Source organism: Carassius gibelio, chromosome A11 (assembly GCF_023724105.1).
Source record: "Carassius gibelio isolate Cgi1373 ecotype wild population from Czech Republic chromosome A11, carGib1.2-hapl.c, whole genome shotgun sequence".
Taxonomy (NCBI): Eukaryota; Metazoa; Chordata; class Actinopteri; order Cypriniformes; family Cyprinidae; genus Carassius; species Carassius gibelio.
In genome coordinates this window covers 19,576,751-19,593,305 of record NC_068381.1, presented here as the reverse complement: position 1 = coordinate 19,593,305, position 16,555 = coordinate 19,576,751, and the positions used below count along the sequence as shown (strand labels likewise).

The 16,555-nt window shown below is 43.1% G+C and overlaps 1 protein-coding gene across 2 annotated transcripts; it reads right to left on the bottom strand.

Annotated features, from left to right (window-relative positions):
• Positions 1-1,200: 1,200 nt before the first annotated feature.
• Positions 1,201-5,306, bottom strand: LOC128022596 (zinc finger protein OZF). Of its 2 annotated transcripts, none has more exons than XM_052610312.1 (3): positions 5,069-5,306; positions 2,122-2,688; positions 1,201-1,805 (listed from the first exon to the last, which is right to left on the bottom strand). In XM_052610312.1, exons 1-3 carry the CDS (start codon positions 5,232-5,234, stop codon positions 1,378-1,380), a joined length of 1,161 nt encoding a protein of 386 aa, XP_052466272.1. In that variant the 5' UTR covers positions 5,235-5,306; the 3' UTR covers positions 1,201-1,377. The 2 variants fall into 2 exon arrangements, with proteins under 2 accessions (XP_052466272.1, XP_052466273.1); XM_052610313.1 differs by lacking the exon at positions 5,069-5,306 and adding an exon at positions 4,263-4,620.
• Between the last annotated feature and the right edge of the window lie 11,249 nt (positions 5,307-16,555).

The following is a 16,555-nucleotide window of genomic DNA, read 5'->3' as shown; positions in this document are numbered from 1 at the left end:
CACCTGTCCCACAGCTTCTTCAGTCTGCTGCCATCAGGGAGGAGACTGCAGAGTCTCCAGGCCAGGACCAGCAGACTGAAGGAAAGCTTCATTCATTAAGCGGTCAGGAAGCTTAACTCCCTCCCGACTTTTTATGCTCTACTGTTAGTGTTATATGTATCCACCTAGAGTCTGAGATTGTCTGGTCTTGCAAATAATACTCCTCTGATTGTACTGCCCTTCTGTAGTAGTTTCACCATACCCTGTCTCTCTTTTTGTGAGCTTACCCATGTTGTCATATTGTTCATCATCCAAAACTATACTAACATCCATCCATTGCTCATCCCTATTGTTGTTTTATCAAAATCACCATCAAAAAAATACATTTAGTGTAGTTTACTTGTGTATGTGTGTGTAGTTTCATTGGAGTGAGTGAAATTTCTCGGGTTTCATTGAAAATATTTAAATTTGTGTTTAGAAGATAAATGAAAATCTCATGTGTATTTTCACTTTAAGGTTAGCCTGAGTACTTCTTAAAGTTTAATACTTCCTATTGCATCTCCTGGATCTGAACCCAAATTCTAAATGTATCTTGTATATGTAAACAAGGGCTGATAAAATTAAGTCTGTTTACTACTGCTGTAAAACTGAAAGACATCAAAATTCAGCATGATGTTCAACCCGTCCAAACAAACAGAATCATTGTAGTTGTGTGCATGCTTGTACTTTGCACTTCCTCCAGATTTCTCTTAACATGGGGACAGAAGATCTATCAATAAATGTGAAAACGAACTGTCATTACTTATTTGAATACACACACACACACACACACACACACACACACACACATATATATATATATATATATATATATATATATATATATATATATATAAACAAAAAAAGTAGTTACTAGAAGAAAGTAATCTGATTATGAAATGCGTGTTACTTGCAACGTCTCGCCCACAACACTGTAGGAATATACTCTGTTTTGCTTGCATGATTGGAAAGAATAATAGATGTTTACATTAAGGATTTAACACAAATGAATCAATTCCCCTAACCCCAGCACATATTTTATAATGGCTTTTCCTGCCATTAGAGCACTTTGAAACATTTTTAAGATTTAAAAAGAACTGCACAATAATGACCTATTTATTTCAGAGATTATTATAATATATATACTTTATATAAAAAAATGGCAATAGTTAGAAACACAAATAACTATAAAAGCTCTTTTAATGACAGACTTGAGATAAAGGAAGAGTATGCATTTACAAAACATGAGATAAGAATCTCTTTGTCACGTGAATAATTAGGAATGTACATTTGAAATTCAAAATTAACATATTCTAATTTATTTGCTAAAGAGGTGGTAATAAGTACATATTTACAGGTTTAGGTTTTTTCCTTTGATAACAGTGACATATCTCCTTGATGATGCTTTATTATATGTGATCTTGCTTGATTCCACTGAACAAATGTCTTTCCACATTTACTACATCCAAATGGCTTTTCACCAGTGTGAATTCTTAAATGCTCTGCGAGATGCCAGCTCTTAGAGAACCTTCTGCCACAAAATATACAGGCGTAATTTCGACATTGGTGCAAAAGCATGTGGTTTTTCAGGCTCTTTTGACGATTGAATGACCTTTCACATATCTTGCAATGGAAAGAAAACTTCTCAGGGCCCTGAGCAGAGAGACTTAATCTTGTAGATTGCCGTGAGTTTGCGTTCACATTTACACTGTCCGGCTGCAGAATTATTTCCACATGGGAGAACTGTGAGCTCACTGGTTCTTCGGTCTGATTCTTTGCTCGTCTTTCTGTAGGGAAAGAAATGTCTACAAATGTGATTATTGATTAAAAACACAATGGTGTTATGGGTTACTCAATAAAGCAATATAATTGCATTCTTTGGACTAAAGAACCAATTTAAGACATCTTTCGGTACACTTAATAAATACCCCAGTGACTCAAATACTGCGTTTATTTTTATATTACACCCAAAGCAATCACATTGCTTCATGAAACTATTGGAGTCACACATATCATTTACCTTTGGACCAAGAAAGTTTCACTTGGGTGGATAAATACCAGGTAAGATTTTACGGAGAAAGCAATAAATAGTGTGGTAATCACCTGTATGGAGCCTCTCATGTTCTTTCAATTGAAATTTGGATTTAAAACGACTCCCACATGAAACACAGCAGAAAGGCGCCATGTTCCGATGCACCAGCATGTGTCTCCGTAAACTTCCTTTGGTGCTGAAAGACTTGCTGCAAATCTTGCACATTGAGGTGTTCTGGTGATTTTGAACCTTTTGTAACACCTCATTAGAGGTTTCAATGTTACCTTGAAGAGACGGTGGGTCTTGTACTGGAATTTCAGCATGACAGTTGCTGCCTGACTGCCCTGCAGTTGAGTTTGATTCACCGGTGTGATTATCACACTGCTCTGACTTAACTGTGATGGATGACTGTGGAAATGTGCCACCGCTATCTTCATTGTTCAACAGCACATTTGGCAAAAGTGAGAGGGGCTGATGAGGTCCCTGCCATTTAAAATCTTCAGAAAGGTGCAAAGTAGTGGTAGAAGCTTCATGAGTCAAAGGCTCATGGGACATCAGAGTGGCAACCTCCATCTTTACTCGTATTTCTGAGAGCTCTGAACCCACTGGACCTTGCAGAACTCCATCCTGCTGAGTATCTGTGTGACATGAAGCACAAAATTACTTTTTACCTGTATAACAGACAAACGAATGAATATCAATGTTCAAGTCAACACAAAATGCCATTCACGATACTTTTTCTGATAAAGGGTCAAATACCTTTTTCAGACAGACCTCGATCTACAGAAAACTGTAAAGTGTACAGTTTAATGAGAAAAGACTCAGATATTTTAGCTTCATAGCAATGCAACCCTGTACATTGCAAGTAAATCACTCACATATGTGACTAAATCTTCGCTCTGGGTGACTAAATAATTGACTAATAAATTCTTATATTTAACTCGCCAGTGTGCGAGGCTAATTATGAATTTGGCATACATACACTAGAGTGTCATTTTCCATCAAGCGATCTGTATGACATGTTGACATACTGCAAATTCTATTGTGAAGCCATTGCTTTGCTGATCGCACTGTTTCTTAGACATGCACAAAGAGAGTCATACAGTACATACCAAGCTGAATCAACAAGCTAAATGTGAAAAATATCCATTCCTTTGGTGTATTTTCCTGTCAAAATAACGGAGTTTACTTAATTATTCAGCTTTTAAGAATAAGCTGAAGAAATGCCGGTTTATTCAGTAGTGGGCGGAACTAATGCACAATAGGCAATAGGCTGACAACTTGATAAATATTTATGAACCCAGAAGCTCATTAATGCTTGGTGTGTTGTATATTGTTAGTATTAGTAAAAGTATTAGTAGTATTATCATAATAGCAATACTTAACACTAATCATTTTTGTTTTTTGTACAGAGACCATTAATGACCATAAATTCAGTTAAAATGACAAATATTTATACATGGTATAGTGTTCAATTTTCATAATATAATGCTTGCTTGATTTACTGATTAAGAAGCGTGTGTGTGTGCGTGTGTGTGTGTGTGTGTGTAACAAAAACTTGTAATCACCACATGCAATAACCTAGAACACTGTCTAAGACTTGATGGCTGCTCTGTCAATTCTTCGTCTTCAGTTAGGAACCTAGGTGTGCTACTTGATCGCAATCTTTCCTTAGAAAGATGCAGAAATGTTAATCCATGCATTTATGACCTCAAGGTTAGATTATAGTAATGCTTTATTGGGTGGTTGTTCTGCACGCTTAGTAAACAAACTACAGCTAGTCCAAAATGCAGCAGCAAGAGTTCTTACTAGAACCAGGAAGTATGACCATATTAGCCCGGTCCTGTCCACACTGCACTGGCTCCCTATCAAACATCGTATAGATTTTAAAATATTGCTTATTACTTTAAAAGCCCTGAATGGTTTAGCACCTCAGTATTTGAATTATACTCCTTTTACATTATACTCCTCTACGTCCGCTACGTTCTCAAAACTCAGGCAATTTGATAATACCTAGAATATCAAAATCAACTGCAATCTTTTTCTTATTTAGTGCCTAAACTCTAACACTGTTCGGGAGGCAGACACACTCTTGCAGTTTCTTACACATAACACACTAATATGCTTCTAGTATCCAAATCCGTTACAAGGATTTTTAGGCTGCAGGTAAACCGGAACCAGGAACACTTCCCATAACACACAATGTACTCACTACATCGTACGAAGAATGTCATCTACGCTAATATTAGTCTGTTTCTCTCTTATTCCGAGGCCACCGTAGCCACCAGATCCCGTCTGTATCCAGATCAGAGGGTGGATCAGCATCTAGAGACGACCTCTACAGCCCTGAACCACAGGAACCTGACAAGTCCTCTGCACAAACTGACCTGTGCTGCAGTCTGGAATTAAACCACACCATGCACCTGTTACTAATATTTCAGGAGAAACATTTACTAGACCGAAGAAACTTACCTGTTATTTCATATCGTACATACTAACAAGTATTTGAAAAATGTGTATTATTATTCCTTTGCAATATGTTTTGGTGCACAAAATTAAATCTAGTTTATTTATTTTATCATAAAACTTAACATTTAAATAATTTGCTAAGAGATATTATGAAATATAGAGTGATTTTTTTGCAAATAGTCTGTTAAACTGTAAACATTCAAAATCTTAAAATCTTTTTTACCATATAAATACCATCTGCGTATTTTTTTTGCCCAGATTGGGGCGCTGAATAAAACTAAGATGAGCTCCGTATTTGTTATACTATTATTTCACATGTCAGGCTTTACAGGGTTCAATTTAAGGCTTGGCGTTGATAAATATATAATATAACGTTATAGAATATGCAGATTTTTTTGTATAAATTATACAAATATGCTATATTTACTAGGCCGAATATATATATATATATATATATATATATATATATATATATATATATATATATATATATATATATTTACACGGACCAAGAAAATCAAACTCGTTTATAGTGAATGTTTGACTGACCATGGCATGTTTCAGTAAGAGCGCTCCTCAGACAATAATTCTCCTGCTTCAGGCGCTCGATCTCCTGCTCGTATTCAATGATGTTGTCTTTGAGAGCGTTTAATATTTCTTCGGCTACTGCTGTCATGCGCTTCATTAAAAACGAACGAATAGACACAAGTTCCATCTTTATATTTGTTTTGTTTTGTTTTTGTTTCAAACTCTCTCTTCCGTCAATTTGCAGCTGCTTCTGTTTCTGTTTATTCTTCCTCTTTTAGATTTTGCGGCAGACTAGACGCATCAAAGGCGTATTGCTGCCCTCCTCAGTCCAGTTAAAGAACTGCGCTTAGAGATTAAATTCTCTTAGTTAGGTGTAAACATTTTCCAACAGCCTTTGTTGTTTCATAGTGCTTGTTATTAAGAATTGATTTTAAAGATTAAATGAAACTCCAGATTCCAGACCTTCTTCTAATGTTTTATTGTGGTTGGCAAACCAGCTTAAATGCTGAATTACCACCGCCAACTGGAAAGGGGTGTGAAACCTTGACAGAGAGGAGAAGAAAAACACTCATCCGATTTGAATATTCATCCTACTTAAATCGGTTGTTTTAAGATTAAGGTTTAATATTATCTTGTATATATATATATATATATATATATTTTTTTTTTTTTACAAATTATACATTGTAATGTAAAGCTAATGCACATTTATCTGTGCAAACTTTTCTCTTTCTTCTTGTCTTGCAATGTTATGTTACATGCTCAACTCTTCTTGACCACAGTATCCAAACAATCCAGTTTCATGTTTCTATGTTCTTCTTAGTAATGGCTGATTTAAACTGGAGGAAAGTGTTTATGGTATAAATATTGTCTCTCCCTAGTTTCCTTATGCTGCCATTTTTTTCCTTTTTTTTCCATTGTTATTATTCTTTCCTTTTTTCTGCCCGAAGTGTGGAAAGGGTTTTTCTTGATCAAATCATGACAAAAAGCAGCTCGCTGTCATCAATCTTAATCCTCCAAAAAATAAATATTACATTTGAATACAATGCAAATGTGTGCAAATTCAAATATTAAAGCAAAAAACAGATAACTCTGCTTTTCTTCCAGAAGTGGTATTATTCTTTGAAATTTTAATTAGAATATATTAAAAGAATTACATATCCGTTTAGTTTCTGGTTCTTTAGTGAAGGGCCTATAATCCCAGCCATATGAGGCCCTAGTCTGGCTACTTGCATAAATTCAATTTCACATGTTTTCAACAGTTGAAAAGCAAATATTGGTTGCGTGCATGATGTTAGTTTTTTTTATCCACCAAAATAATAGTCTGTAGCATTTAGGTTTATTATACTTTGTTATTAGCAATACAAATAAGTGCCTCATCAGTTCAATATCTATAGTGAGCTGTTGGTTTTCAGAAATGTCTGTGTCTGTGAAGCTCTGGTTCTGTGATTTTATTGTTGCATTATCCACGTTTTCCAGTGACCGCAGATGACCACATAGTCATCACTTTCCCCTTGCAATAGAACCAGCTGGATGGCAAAAACAGTGCTAGTAGTACCTCAAGAGTAATGTAAATCAAACTATTGACCATGCAAAAAAAAAAAAAAAAAAAAAGAAAAAAAAAAAAAAAAAAAAAGGAAATTAAAATGAAAAAAGTTTTGAGTGAGGAAAAGAAGGGTTGAGTTCTGGTTTTACTGGCAGAGGAATACAGTGAGCATCAGTTTGCTTCCATCCTTAGAATTTCATACATTGCATACATTGGAGACAACGAAGCTGTAGACCAGCAGAGAGTGAAGGTAAAGTGATCTTCTCTGATGAGTCCAATTCTCAGCTTTGCCCAACATCTGGTCATTTAATGGTTAGAAGGAGACCTGGAGAGGCCTACAAGCCCACAGTATCTTGCACCCACTGTGAAATTTGGTGGAGGATCTGAGGTGATCTGGGGCTGCACAATATGGCACATTTGTTTTTTGTGAAGGGGACAAGAATCAAGCCATGTAAGTTTGTCTTGGAAGAAAACTTCCTTCCTTCTGCTCTGAAAATGCCCCCAACTCTGAGGATTGGATTTTCCAGCAGGACGATGCTCCATGCCACACATTCAGGTCAATAAAGGTGTGGATAGAGGACCACCAGATCAAGACCCTGATCATGGCCAGCCCAATCTTCAGACCTGAACCCCACTAAAAACCTCTGGAATGTGATCAAGCGGAAGATGGATGGCAACAAGCCATCAAACAAAGCCAAGCTCCTTAAATATTTGAGTTAGGAGTGGCATAAAATAACCAGTTTTTGCAAATAAATGCTCTAAATGATCATTTATTTGGAATTAGGGAGAAATGTTGATAGTAGTTTATAGAATAAAACAAAAATGTTATGTTTATGTCAGATGGGGAAAATGTAAAGTGGGTTGAGGGATAGTATGGCTCCCTTGTAATGGGTGTTAATTTGATTACAGTGAGATGCAGTGTAGTGTGCAGTGTCAGTGTGTAAAGATATTGAGCACGTGTGGTGTGTGTTTATAAGAGCACGTGTGTTAACGTTGTTTTGTTGGAAGCCTACTGTGGGTGTGTAATGGACTACTACAGGTGATCCCCATTGACTAAAAAGCTGCCAAACCTCCTGATCATTATAATCATAAACTTATAGCTCTATAAAAGGGATGGAAACTTACGATGCAGGAGAGTCCGGACGCTGATCTATCTTTCCTATGCGGGTGCTCCTCAGCTGGCAAACAGCAAGATCGATCAAAGATACGAGTAAACAACGCACGCAAGTATTCCTATAAAGGGACGTTCTTTTTTTCCCCTCTCATAATCCATTGCTTGATGCCGATGGTCTAGCGCTCGCTGTAGTTGCTTTGCTGAGGACTTTTTGCTGATTCTTTATAGGACAGAAAGCTGCCAAGCCACACTGGAGTCAGGCCGCCTGCTAGACAGCTCAAAGGAGTGGAAGGCGTCATCCCCATCCTGGACAGGAAAGTAGTTCCTCTTCAGGAACTTGAGCTGCGTCAATGCGCTTTGGGGAACTCGCCCAGCGTGCGCGACTCTGAATATCGTGTGAAATCAGACCAATGGAAGAGTGTGACGTCACCGGCGGAGTGACGTAAGCCACCAGGAAGCTATAAAAGCACATGCCACGCAGCTGGCGTCAGCTTCACGTCTTTCAGCAAGCGCTCTGTGTGTGAATCTCAAACTGTTTGTCTTGTGAGTCTTATTTACTGTTGTCTGTCCAGTTAAGAGCTCCTAGACATGCCAAAGAGCAAGGCGAAAGTCAAACACACTGATGGCGATTCCAAATCGCGCTATAGGTTGTGTGTTCCTCCCTGCCTGAGATATATAACGGGTGGGAATACACACAGACTGTGCGTGGTTTGCCTGGGTTCGAAGCATGCTAAGTCGGCTCTCGAGGGGGCCGACTGCCCGCATTGTGAATGTATGTCGGTGCGGCTGCTTCGTTCCTGGAGGGCCCTCTTCGAGGAGGGGGCCTTCGCCAGCGTTCCCTGCGGTGATGGTCCCGCTTCTGCTGAGGCAGAACGGCGGCTGCACTCGTGGGGTTCGCAAGTGGATCTGGTGGAGGGAATGGAGACCGGCCAGTCCCTATCTCCTTCCACTTCTGCCAGATCCGGCACCCAATCCCTAGAGTCAGAAGCACGCTCAGCGGTTCCTTCCACTCAGGGAGAGGGGTCGCCGCTCCGCCTCTCTTCCTCCAAGGAGGTTGATGTGGAGTCGATCGACAGGGATTCGCCACCCCACTTGCCGCAGTATGAGGAGCTCTTGGAGGTGGTTGTTCGTGCGGTGGCCAAGTTAAGCATCGATTGGCCCGCCGAGAAAACAACTGAACCGCAGAGAAGCAAGCTCGATGAACACTTCCTGCGCGTGAGTCAGCCACCTCCCACCCGGGGCCTGCCATTTTTCCCCGACCTGCACGAAGAGATCGCCAGGTCGTGGAAACGTCCATTTACGGCCCTCCTCTACATCCCCTCGTCAGACTACAATGGGAACGTAGTGGGGATGGGAGAGCACAGTTATAGAGCGATGTCCCGGGTGGAACCCTGGCACGGCATCGTCTCTAAATGCCCCAGCATTGCCCTCAAAGCCACTCAGAGCAACATCGGCTTTGGTGGGCAAAGGGTATGCGGCTGCAGGTCAAGCTGGTGTGAGTCTGCACACCATGGCGGTGTTACAGGCGTACCAAGCCGACCTGCTGAAGGAGCTAGATGAGGGAGAGGAGATCAAGTCCCACGATATATCAGAGCTAAGAAGGACCGCTGATCTCTCCCTCCGCGCCACCAAGGAGATCGCTCGAGCCATTGGGCGGTCCATGGCAGCTATGGTGGCCGCGGAGAGGCACTTATGGTTGACCCTGTCTGACATGAAAGAGCAGGACAGGGTCTGCCTCATGGACGCCCCGATTCAGCCGACTAGCCTGTTTGGCGACGCAGTCAATTCTGTCATCGACAGGTTTCAGGAGGCCCGCAAACAAGCATTCCATAAGTTCCTCCCTCGTCGCTCCCGTGGGGCATCTGGGTGGGAGATGCCCCAGCCGCACCCTAGCTCCTCGTACCGCGAGGCCCAGAAACAGAGCGTCTGCCAACCCTGGACAGGAAAGTAGTTTTTCTGCACTCGTCCAGGAATGAGAGTTTGAGCTCTGTTGTGGTTCTGTCTTTTATTTATTTGCCATATTACTCCTTGTTTGGGTCGGAGAAGATACGTTGCCGGTGGTGAAGACGTTTCCGGGATTCCCTGCTCTAACGTGTCTGCATTCGGCCACGACTCCAGGGAACCACTGTGTCTCGCGATCACCACCCCCCCCCCCCTTCTCCTCCCCCGGCGTGGGTTGACTTAAACGGCCAGCTTGAAGAGCAATCTGGATAGCTGTTGTTTGGGAACAGATTTTATTCCATTTGTAGAAAATTGTGTATTCATTGTGATCTGCCCTAGTTTTTAGTGTGTGAATTATAAGGAATAAATTGGATTTTAAGGCTTCTAAAATATATGTTTGGCTCTAGTTCCTGGGAATCTGTTAGTGTGTAGAGGGGCACTTCTGACATCCTCTTTGTGGCGTAGTCGGCAGGGTCCCAGCAACATGAGCCAACAGAATGATGACGGGCAGTCAGGTAGTAATATAACAGTTCCACCTATGTCGCCACTAATTATGTCCAGATGAGGGCGTCAGTCTATTTGGCTTGAGGCTACGAGAATGCTATGCTAGGTGGTGCGCCACCGAACGGAATGCTGCCATGGACGAAGATGCCCTATTATGTGACCAATTGGTGTTGGGCCTTCGGACAGGACCAGTAAGACATGAATTACAGCGACTTTTGCGAAGAGACGAGAGGCTAACATTTCAGGCTCTCCTGAAAGAAGCTCTTGTATTGGAAAGGGAGTTAGACAGCTCCCCTGCTGAAGCAGAGGCTCATGCTATTCATACCCAGATAGTTTCTTCTGATGCAAGGGGTGGACGTAAGTCTGACCTGGATGACCTCTGAGAGATCCTGAAGTCCGAGCTGCAGGATGAGCTGGCAGCGCAATTAAAAACCCTTAGTAGCAAATTGGTAGAAGAACTGCGGAATCAATCTCCCTATGTGGCTCCGGTAGTTAGCCAATTAGCCATTCCTGGGACCCGGCAGGCTCCTCTTCCAGTGCGACGTCAACGTCCGCCTCCATCCACCATGAATTATCAGTGGGACGTACATGGCCGGCCAATCTGTCTGGATTGTGGTGATGCAGGTCATATACAGAGATACTGCCCAAGACGAGGACAATCAAAGGGTTTTTAGCGACCCCCGTCACAGGGGAAGGAGTGACGGGGGTGAATGCAACCGAGGGTGGTCCGTTGTCAAAACCTGCTTTAATAGGTACGTGTCCTGGAGTAAAAGTTGAAGTTAATGGTAAACAAATTAAGTGTCTTTTGGATACAGGTTCTCAAGTAACCCTCTTTAGTGAGACCCTGTTTAAGAGCCAACTCCAGGAGACTGTCCTTAATACGATAGATGAATCCAACTTGTTGACACTGAAGGCAGCCAATGGACTACGAATACCTTACATAGGCTATGCCATGATGGACTGTAAGGTAGGAGGGGTATGCATTACTACCAAGGGTGTGATAATTGTTGAAGACCAGTGTTTGGGCAGTGACAGGGCAGTCTTGGGAATGAATGTGATAACCGAATGCTGGAAAGAACTCATGCAGGGTATCCATCCAGGGGTGGTGGCTTTCCGGGCTGCTGTGGCGCCAACTGAAGGTAATGTATGGGAGAAGGCCTTTGCAGTGTGTTGATGAATACAGCAGAAGGGGCTAACAGCATTGGGACATGGGGTGGCGAAGCTAACTAAGCAGCCTTCTGTTGTTATTCCTCCTCAGACAGAGATGGTGCTGTGGTGTCGAACGAGTGATGAAGTGCCTAGAGACAACTGTACAGTGCTGATTGAACCATTGGCAGATGAGGAGTCAAGTTGGCGTACAGCACACACTATTGCTGTAGTGCATGATGGCCACCTACCTTTGAGACGCTGCAATCCAACTATGTTCCCTGTAGAGGTCCCCCAGCATCGTCCACTTGCAGAGGTTAACCCACTGCCACCCGAACACATCATTGGGCAGAGGGAGCTTATACTGACACCGGGCAGCCCTGGAGTGGTCGAAGTTGGGGTCAGCACTGTCTGTGCCGATCCCCCCACCTTACCATCTGGCCTGGAACAAGAGGGTGCTGCATTAAACCAGGAGCAGCGCCAACGCCTGCAGGAGTTGTTGATGAAATGGCGTTCCATCTTTGCGAATATGCTGGATGGTGGGGTCATCAGGGAGAGTTCTTGCCCGTGGGCTGCACCAGTCGTACTCGTAAAAAAGAAGGATGAGTCCTGGCGATTCAGTGTAGATTACCGGAAGTTGAACTCTGCCACGCATAAAGATGCTTACCCCATCCCCCGCATCAAGGAGTCTCTGACTAGTCTCAAAGGTGCCCAATGGTACTCAACATTGGACCTGGCCAGTGGCTACTGGCAATTCGAGGTGGACGAGCGGGACAGGGAGAAGACTGCCTTTACCACCCCTCTAGGGCTATATGAGTTTGAGCGTATGCCCTTTGGGCTTTGTAACACGCCAGCAACGTTCCAAAGACTCATGCAGCGCTGTCTTGGTGAATTTTTGAATGAATCACTATTAATATACCTCAATGATGTCATTGTGTATTCATCAAGCTTCAATCAGCACCTTCAGGACTTGGACAGAGTGTTTGAGCGACTCAGTGGCCATGGGTTAAAACTACAGCCCAGAAAGTGTCGATTATTCAAGAAACAAGTGACCTATTTGGGACATATAGTAAGCTCAGAAGGGGTAACCACTGACCCTAAGAAGACTGCAGTCATCCAGGCCTGGACTGCCCCGCAGAATGTCCGCCAGTTCCGGTCCTCCCTTGGATTGGTGGGATATTACTGTCGGTATATTCCTGGGTTCGCTGCTCCCCTCCATGGCCTGTTACCCGGCATGGCAACCGCCCACAAGACTGCACCCCTCCATTGGACCACAGAGTGTGAACAGGCATTTCAACAGCTGAAGGAAGTTTTGGTGAGTCCTCCCATTTTAGCTTATGCCGATTTCAACCTACCTTTCCGTTTATACATGGACGCGAGCCTGGAGGGTCTGGGTGCAGTGTTGGCCCAGGTTCAGGATGGAAAGGAACGTGTCATTGCCTATGCCAGTCGAAGTCTCCACCCTACTGAAAAGAATGACCAGAATTACAGCTCGTTCAAGTTGGAGCTACTGGCCCTTAAGTGGGCACTGACCGATAAGTTCAAAGACTATCTGTGGGGAATGGAGGTAGAAGTCTTTACCGACAATAATCCACTCGTGCACTTGGAGACGGCGAAGCGTGGCGCGGTAGAACAACGGTGGGCAGCCCAGCTAGCCAACTTCAAGTATACAATCCGATACCGTCCAGGGACTGCTAACCGTAATGCTGACGTGCTATCTAGACTTCCAGGGGAACAACAATAGGTTATGACCTGGCTTGTGGGAGCAAAGTCCACTGAAGGGGAGGATTTTACAGAACAATCTGTGTGGTACAAACGACAACGTGAAGACCCGCACTTAAGTCAGTTGCTCTCCTGGAAACAACAGGGTCAACCCCTTCCTGTAGAAGAACAGGTTGGACTGAGTGTGGGACTCCAGCAGCTCTTACGTGAGTGGGACCAGACTGAAGTAGGCCAGTATGCCCTGCGGAGAATAACCAGAATGGAGGGGCATATGGGTGAGTCCTGTAGCCAGATCTGGTTCCCAGTGCTCATACGAAAACCGGCCTTTCCTTCAGATTTATTTCAGCAGCTCTGTCTCTTGTATGGATGCCGGATGAAGCGTACTAAGGCGTACCATCCGCAGGGTAACGGAGCCTGTGAGAGATTTAACCAGACACTCCTGAAGCTGCTAGGAACCTTAATAGATGAGGCACAGTTCCAGTGGCCCATCGAGATTACCTGCCCTTCTTCAGGCGTACAATACTACTCCACATGGTACCACTGGATTCACTCCTTACTATGTTGTTTTTGGAAGACATGCAAGGCTCCCAGTAGATTGGATTCACGAGGCTGGGCCGTTGACCAAGCGACAGACCCTTAATGGTTGGGTCCAGTCCCACAACCAGGTACTTAGCCAGGCATACAAAGTAGTCCAAAAACATACATGGCAGAGGTAGCAAAATGATAAGGCTCGTCGGGATCAGAGAGCCAAGGCATTGGACCTCCTAGTTGGGGAGCGTGTTCTTCTTAGGCACTTCCGTCGGCGAGCCCATGGAAAGCTGGCAACTCGATGGTGACCAACACCCTTTGTGGTAGTTTCCCAACTGCGCCCGGGCCGACCGGTATACCTGATTCGTCCAGAAGGTGAGGAAGGTCCTATTCTTACTGCTCATAGGAATAACTTGCGAGTGTGTCCAGTGTCTTTTCCACAGCTGCCAGCCAATGAATCGGCGCGATCCATCCAGGTGGAAGGAATATCTTGGCCACAGGGGGGGTGGTAACAACCGTGGATACAGACCCCTGGTATTCTGGAGCACTCTGCCCCCACCAGTACCTGAGGTAACTGTTCCAAACCCTCCATCACACTTGGAATTACATCAATTAGAGGAGGCGGAGGCCACTAGCAGCGACCCTGACTCTCAAGGGAGGCCCAGTACAGCCCCTCAGGTACATGATGGTCCAGCAGAGATGGAATGTCCACCATCAGAAGCCCCTGCAGAAGAGTCCCTAGGGCCACGTCGCTCCCAGCGATCTACACAGGGCACCCGGCCATTGAGGTACCAAGTGGTTACATAGTCGGGACGACTTATGTTAAAGTGTGGGGGGGGGGGGGGGTAGCTGTCAGATGGGGAAAATGTAAAGTGGGTTGAGGGATAGTATGGCTCCCTTGTAATGGGTGTGTGTTTTAATTTGATTGCAGTGAGATGCAGTGTAGTGTGCAGTGTCAGTGTGTAAAGATATTGAGCAGGTGTGATGTGTGTTTATAATGAGCACGTGTGTTAACGTTGTTTTGTTGGAAGCCTACTGTGGGTGTGTAATGGACTACTACAGGTGATCCCCATTGACTAAATAGCTGCCACACCTCCTGATCATTATAATCATAAACTTATAGATCTATAAAAGGGACGGAAACTTACGATGCAGGAGAGTCCGGACGGTGATCTATCTTTCCTACGCGGGTGCTCCTCGGCTGGCAAACAGCATGATCGATCGAAGATACGAGTAAACAACGCACGCAAGTATTCCTATAAAGGGACGTTCTTTTTTTCCCTCTCGTAATCCATTGCTTGATGCCGATGGTCTAGCGCTCGCTGTAGTTGCTTTGCTGAGGACTTTTTGCTGATTCTTTATAGGACAGAAAGCTGCCAAGGCACACTGGAGTCAGGCCGCCTGCTAGACAGCTCAAAGGAGTGGAAGGCGTCATCCCCATCCTGGACAGGAAAGTAGTTTTTCTGCACTCGTCCAGGAATGAGAGTTTGAGCTCTGTTGTGGTTCTGTCTTTTATTTATTTGCCATATTACTCCTTGTTTGGGTCGGAGAAGATACGTTGCCGGTGGTGAAGACGTTTCCAGGATTCCCCGCTCTAACGTTTCTGCATACAGCCACGACTCCAAGGAACCCCTGTGTCTCGCGATCGCCATGTCCCACCCCCCCCCCCACCCCCACCCCCCGGTGTGGGTTGACTTAAACAGCCAGCTTGAAGAGCAATCTGGATAGCTGTTGTTTGGGAACAGATTTTAATCCATTTGTAGAAAATTGTGTATTTATTCATTGTGGCAAGATCTGCCCTAGTTTTTAGTGTGTGAATTATAAGGAATAAATTGGATAAAGGCTTCTAAAATATCTGTTTGGCTCTAGTTCCTGTGATTCTGTTAGTGTGTAGAGGGGCACTTCTGACATTTACTCACACATATAGTCAAACCAGAGAAACTGATCATTTTGCAGTGGTCTCCTAATTTTAACTTATAGAGCTCTCTTGAGCAAAAACCCTTACTTTCCTTACAGAGTCTGAAGCAAATCATGCTGGGAATTAAAAATATGCTGTAACTGATTCTATCAAGTGCAGTGAACTAACAGTTATAATGGAGTGAAATTAATTCATTTATTTGACTGTTAATTTTAACAGTGTTTAATCAGTAACGCAGAGGTGAAGAAGGTCTGCAGCTGAATCTGTCAGTCTCTGCTGCCATCTGGACATCCCAAGGATGAAAAAAACACCTATTAGTGAAGATGCCATTCACACAATTACAGTTTATATTATATGAGAAATGTACTTTGCTTCCAGTCAATCTATTGCAAATGTATTTAGACAAGTGAAACAGGCTTCAGTGACAAACACTTTGTCCAAAACCCAGCGTTCAATACTGTACCTGTCAACCCAATGTCCACAAACCAAATAGATTACCATGACTCACAAGCACAAATAATTTCTAATTGGTTAAAAGAAACAGCCCTGTCTTTTGGATGCTGATCTATAACCTGCTCACCATTAGTCTAAAACTGCTCTAACCCATACAAAATATACTGTCTAAATGTAATATTTGTCTGCACCCTTATTCTATTCCCGTAAGGCAATATTACATGTGGTGTGTTTCTGCGGACCTTGAATCAAAGGCATAACTTTTTCAACGTTATAACGTATATATAATGTAACTTTAAGCTCAAATCTTCATCTACCCTTACACAAAGACTATTTTAGTAATCAGCTAAACTATTATAGTTATCCGTTTCCAGAAAAAACAATCTACCACATTGCATTCTGCATTTTCTGTATTATATCCATTAAATATACAATTCATAAATGTTTTTGTATTAGTCCTTATCTTCCAGGTCACATCATCAGCATAAAGTAACCTGGAATTAACGATTTCACCTAATACAAAACTGAGACTGATTATAAAATGTCAAATTTCTACACCTATTCCTGCATCCTTCCTGTCACTGCTGACATACATGTCTCATATTGTGTCAAATACCACAGAAAACATAGAATGCC

Bases quoted from the DNA above. Each gene is read 5' to 3' on its own strand.
- LOC128022596 (XM_052610312.1), bottom strand. From the start codon at position 5,234: ATGGAACTTGTGTCTATTCGTTCGTTTTTAATGAAGCGCATGACAGCA. The intron at 2,689-5,068 runs GTCAGTCAAACA...CATGTCACACAG, and splicing joins TCTTACTGAAACATGCCATG to ATACTCAGCAGGATGGAGTT. The intron at 1,806-2,121 runs GTGATTACCACA...CTTTCCCTACAG, and splicing joins ACATGAGAGGCTCCATACAG to AAAGACGAGCAAAGAATCAG.